The sequence below is a fragment of the Gossypium arboreum genome, chromosome 4 (assembly GCF_025698485.1).
Source record: "Gossypium arboreum isolate Shixiya-1 chromosome 4, ASM2569848v2, whole genome shotgun sequence".
NCBI lineage: Eukaryota > Viridiplantae > Streptophyta > Magnoliopsida > Malvales > Malvaceae > Gossypium > Gossypium arboreum.
The window spans coordinates 40,187,609-40,192,482 of NC_069073.1; the positions used below are offsets into that span (position 1 = coordinate 40,187,609).

At 37.2% G+C, this 4,874-nt stretch overlaps 1 protein-coding gene across 1 annotated transcript; it reads left to right on the plus strand.

Annotated features, from left to right (window-relative positions):
- The first annotated feature begins 1,475 nt into the window (after positions 1-1,475).
- LOC108459230 (uncharacterized) lies at positions 1,476-2,968 on the plus strand. Its single transcript, XM_017758579.1, has 2 exons — positions 1,476-1,806; positions 2,496-2,968. The coding sequence occupies exons 1-2, from the start codon at positions 1,476-1,478 to the stop codon at positions 2,966-2,968; spliced, it is 804 nt and encodes a 267-aa protein (XP_017614068.1).
- Positions 2,969-4,874: the final 1,906 nt, after the last annotated feature.

Sequence of the window (4,874 nt, forward strand, 5' to 3'; positions counted from 1 at the left end):
AGAAGCTAATGTCCTTGATTTCCACCAGCAAACGAAGGATTTTCAACAGAAAATCAAGGCATCTATAAGAGAGTTGACCACATCAATTGAGAAATTAAACTCTCAAGGGAAGCTATGGTCACAAACAGAACCCAACCCGAGACAAAATGCAAATGCAGTGACGTTGCGAAGTGAAAAAGTACTGGAACCAATTCCTGACAGAAATCTTGGCCAAGAATGCACCAAGAAAAGCCTGAGAATGATGAACAGGTCTAAACAAAACCTCCATTGCCTAAAATTCAATCTCTATTTCCAGGAAGGTTTTACTAGTGTCAAAAAGGTAAAGAGGACAAGAAGATCCTCGAAACATTCAGAAATGTCAAGATCAATATATCATTATTGGATGCCATCAAACTGATTTTGTGATATGCTAAGTTTCTTAAAGAGCTCTGCACCAACAAATGGAAATTAACAGGTAACAAAAAGGCAAGCATTAGTGAGAATGTATCCGCAACGTTACAGCGGAAGATGCCATCAAAATGCAAAGATAGGGGCATGCTCGCAATACCATGCAAAATAGGCCACTTGGGAATAAAAAAAGGTATGTGTGATTTTGGGGCTTGCATAAATGTAATTCCTTTTTCTATTTATGAATCACTTAACATAGGTTTTTTGACGAAAACAAGTGTTATTATACAGTTGGCAGACAGGTCTGTTGTGCATCCTGAAGAAGTCCTCGAAGATGTTTTAGTAAAAATTAACGAGCTTATTTTTCCTACATATTTTTACGTGATAAAAATGGAAGAGGATAACGCTTCTGGGTATTCAGACATCCTACTGGGCCAACCTTTCTTTAGTACCACTAGCAAGAAGATCGACGTGCGAAGCAGGACTCTCACAATGGAGTTTGATGGGGAAATCGTGAAGTTTAAAGTTTATGATGTTATCAGTCATCCAAGTGAAATCTTGAGCGTAAACCGTGTCGACATAATTGACTCATTGGTGGAAGAAACTTTTGAGCCAATTTATGAAGACAAATCTAAATTTATATTTGATGATTATGAATTTGTTAATGAATTATTGTCTCCAACGAATGCTAAACTTCTACCTTCTATTGTACAGGCACCAGATTTGGATTTGAAACCACTCCCTAAGAGTCTTAAATATGCGTTTTTGGGAAAAGATAATACCCTACCAGTCATAGTCTCAAATAAACTCTCCAAGCACGAAGAGGAATGTTTGGTCCAGATACTAAAAAGTCATAAAGAGGCGATTGGCTGGACCATTGCTGACTTAAAAAGGGATAAGCCCTTTGACATGCACACACAAGATTTACTTGGAAGAAAAAATGAAACCAAGGCGAGACACAAATATGGCTAAATCCAAATATGATAGAGGTAGTAAAAAGGGAAATAATCAAGCTGCTAGATGCTGACGTAATCTACCCCATTTCTGATAGTAGATGGGTAAGTTCAGTGCAAGTCGTGCCCAAGAAAATGGGCGTGACAGTAAAGAAAAATGCTGAAGGTGACTTGGTACCAACCCGAGTGCAAAATGGGTGGCGTGTCTACATTGATTACAAGAAGTTGAACTCTTACACTAGAAAAGACCATTTCCCTCTTCCTTTTATAGATCAAACGTTTGAACGTTTACCTGGAAAAACTCACTTTTGTTGTCTTGATGGATACTCAAGTTTCTTCCAAATTCTAGTCGCACTAGAGGACCAGGAGAATACCACTTTTACATGCCCATTTGGCATATTTGCGTACAGAAGGATGACATTTGGTCTTTGTAATGCACCAGCCACCTTCCAGAGATTCATGATGAGTATATTTTCTGAATAATTGGAAAAAATTATCAAAGTTTTTATGGATGATTTTACTGTGTATGGAAATTGTTTTGATGAATGCCTTAAAAACCTCACGATAATTTTAAGTAGGTGCATAGAATTTAATCTTGTCTTAAATTATGAAAAGTGTCATTTTATGGTAGACAAATGTTTAATTCTGGGTCATGTAGTTTCTACCAAGGAAATTGAGGTCGATAAGGCCAAAACTGACATTATTAATTCTTTTCCATATCCCTCTACTGTAAGGGAATTTCTTTCCTTGGCCATGTAGGGTTATACAGGCGTTTTATAAAGAACTTCTCGGAAGTAGTTGAATCACTGTGCGAATTATTGCAAAAGGATAAGAAATTTGAGTTTGGCCCAAAATGTAAGGAGGCTTTCGACACACTCAAGCAGAAGTTGGTTTCCGCTCTTATAGTGCAAGCGCCAGATTAGAAATACCCCTTTAAAATAATGTGCGATGCAAGCAAATGTAGTGTGGGGGCCATGTTGGGGCAAAAGATTAACAAAAAACCCCATGTCATTTGTTATGCATCGAAAACCCTTGATGTTGCACAAAGCAACTATACCACTATGGAAAAATAACTCTTAGTAGTTGTATTTGCTTTAGATAAATTTTGATCTTATTTGTTGGGATCTAAAGTAATTATTTTTTCTGATCATGCAGCTCTCAGGTACTTGATCGCAAAAAAGGAAGAAAAACCAAGGCTCATCAAGTGGATTCTACTGCTCCAAGAATTTGAAATCGAGATTCGGGACAAAAAGGAATGCAAAAACTTGGTGGCTAACCACTTGAGTAGGTTAAAAATACCTTTTGATGGCGTCCCTATTAAGGAAGAGTTCCCTGATGAGAGCCTATTTTCAACCGAAACACATCTTTCATGGTATGCGGACTTGGTAAACCTTCTAGCCACAGGCTCATTACCCAATGGGTTATCATGTTCAGTGAAGGACAAGCTTAGACGAGAAGCTGGATATTACATTTGGGATGACCCAATATTGTGGAAACACTGTTTAGACCAGATAATAAGACGATGTGTTCCAGAAATCGAGGTAAATTCTATCCTTAATTTTTGTCATACTGAAGCTTGTGGAGGTCACTTTGGCCCTAAGCAGACTGCTCACAAGGTATTGGTGTAACACCCCTAACCAGTATCAGTCGCCGAAATAGGTTAAGGGGCATTACCAGACTTGTAACTTATAACAAAACAACCAAATATCAAATACCATTTCAAATCAATAAGATACTATTCATTCATGTTCATTATGAACTTAAAACGAGCATACAAGATCTAATCCATACATCTAGGACTAAATTGATAACATGTGCACTTTTCAGAACTTATAAAAATTTTCAACGTTTAAAAGGTCACACACCCGTGTGAACTGGCCATGTGCCTCGCACAGCACTAGACACGCCCGTGTGTCTAAGCCGTGGCGAAACAGGGCATACATACTGACTTGTCCACATGGCCACAAGACACGCCCGTGTGCCAGGCCGTGTGAAAATTAGGGAGGCTACTGACCCACACGGCTGACTACACACCCGTGTGTCAACCCGTGTGTCAACCCGTGTGCCACACACTACCAATAGACACGCTCGTGTGTCTAGGCCGTGTCAAAACTGGAGGGTATACTGCGTTTAATTCGTAGGGTACCCCAGGGGACACACAGCCATGTAACGTGACCGTGTGTCACATACGGCTGAGACACACGCCCGTGTCTCTGCCCGTATGGACAAAAATAGGCCAATAGCCAATTTTCCACCCCATTTTGGGTCAACCTACAAGTAAAGAAATAAGCATTTATGCACAACCAACTTACCCAAATTCCAAGCCAAAACATAAACCATTTATGACCTATCAATTCCAATCAAATACATTCTCATAAGGCTTACCAATCTATATCAAAACAAAAGTCAAAAGCTTGTCAAAACATTTCTTTCTATACACCATTCAATTTCATGCTAAGACTTGCCAAAACTTACCAACTTTTACCATTTTCTTTTGTCCAACTAAAACATATCAAATATAGCATATTGCATTACAAATCTTATGCCAAAACCATGACATATCCACAAACATACTAAGCCATATCACATGGTTAAATATATACATCATAAAACAAAATCCCACAACTTCTAGCCTATACATTTTCAAAGTACCAAAATAAGGTTCGATAGTGTGGTGATGATCCCCGAGCTCATAGTAGCTTCAATATCTATAAAACAATGTAAACACACACAAACAAAGTAAGCTTTCAAAAGCTTAGTAAGCTCATACTAAAAATCATCAACAATTTATAAAATATAAAACATCAATACATAAGTATTTCTATATTCTCAACTCCTCTATCCATTTTATACCAATACCAACCTCATGTTTATACCAATTCAATGAACTTTATATACATAATACCATCTACCACATAGGTATTATATGTACCTGAACCTTCCTGTATTCATTCATTTTCATTCTCACCTCTTGTTAGGATAAATTAAACTTTCCGAATATTTTTCATGCTATAACCATCCATATACTTAGTGCTTTAAAGGTTAACCGAAGCTAGTTTGAATTGCACACTTAGTGCCAAATACAGTTGATTTATCATTGTATTCATCCAACCAAATATGTATGCGAACCATGTATAATCAAAACAACAAAATATACTTATAACATCATGTTTTACGTACGAACTTACCTCGCACTCGGAGTTGTTGACTCGGATTCTTTACTCAATAACCTTCAACTTCCCTCGGTCTAAATTTGAATTCCTCTTTTCATGATCTATATGTATTCAAAATTAACCCATTTATTCACCAACTCATTCAAATCAATAGATAGACACATATTTAGGGCATTTTACAATTTAGCCCTCACATTTTCACATTTTGACACTTTAGTCCTTAATTCACAAAATCACAAAATACACATAAGTTGAATGTACTCATGTTTGGCCAAATTCTCTTAGTACTCATACTAGTCCACACATTTCATTTATTTCACATTTTAGTCCCTTAATTTCTCATTTTCACAATTTAGTCTAT

Excerpts from the sequence above, each read along its gene's own strand:
- LOC108459230 (XM_017758579.1), top strand. The coding sequence starts at position 1,476 with ATGGGCGTGACAGTAAAGAAAAATGCTGAAGGTGACTTGGTACCAACC. Across the intron at positions 1,807-2,495 it reads CTTCCAGAGATTCATGATGA|CTCTCAGGTACTTGATCGCA; the intron begins GTATATTTTCTG and ends CTGATCATGCAG.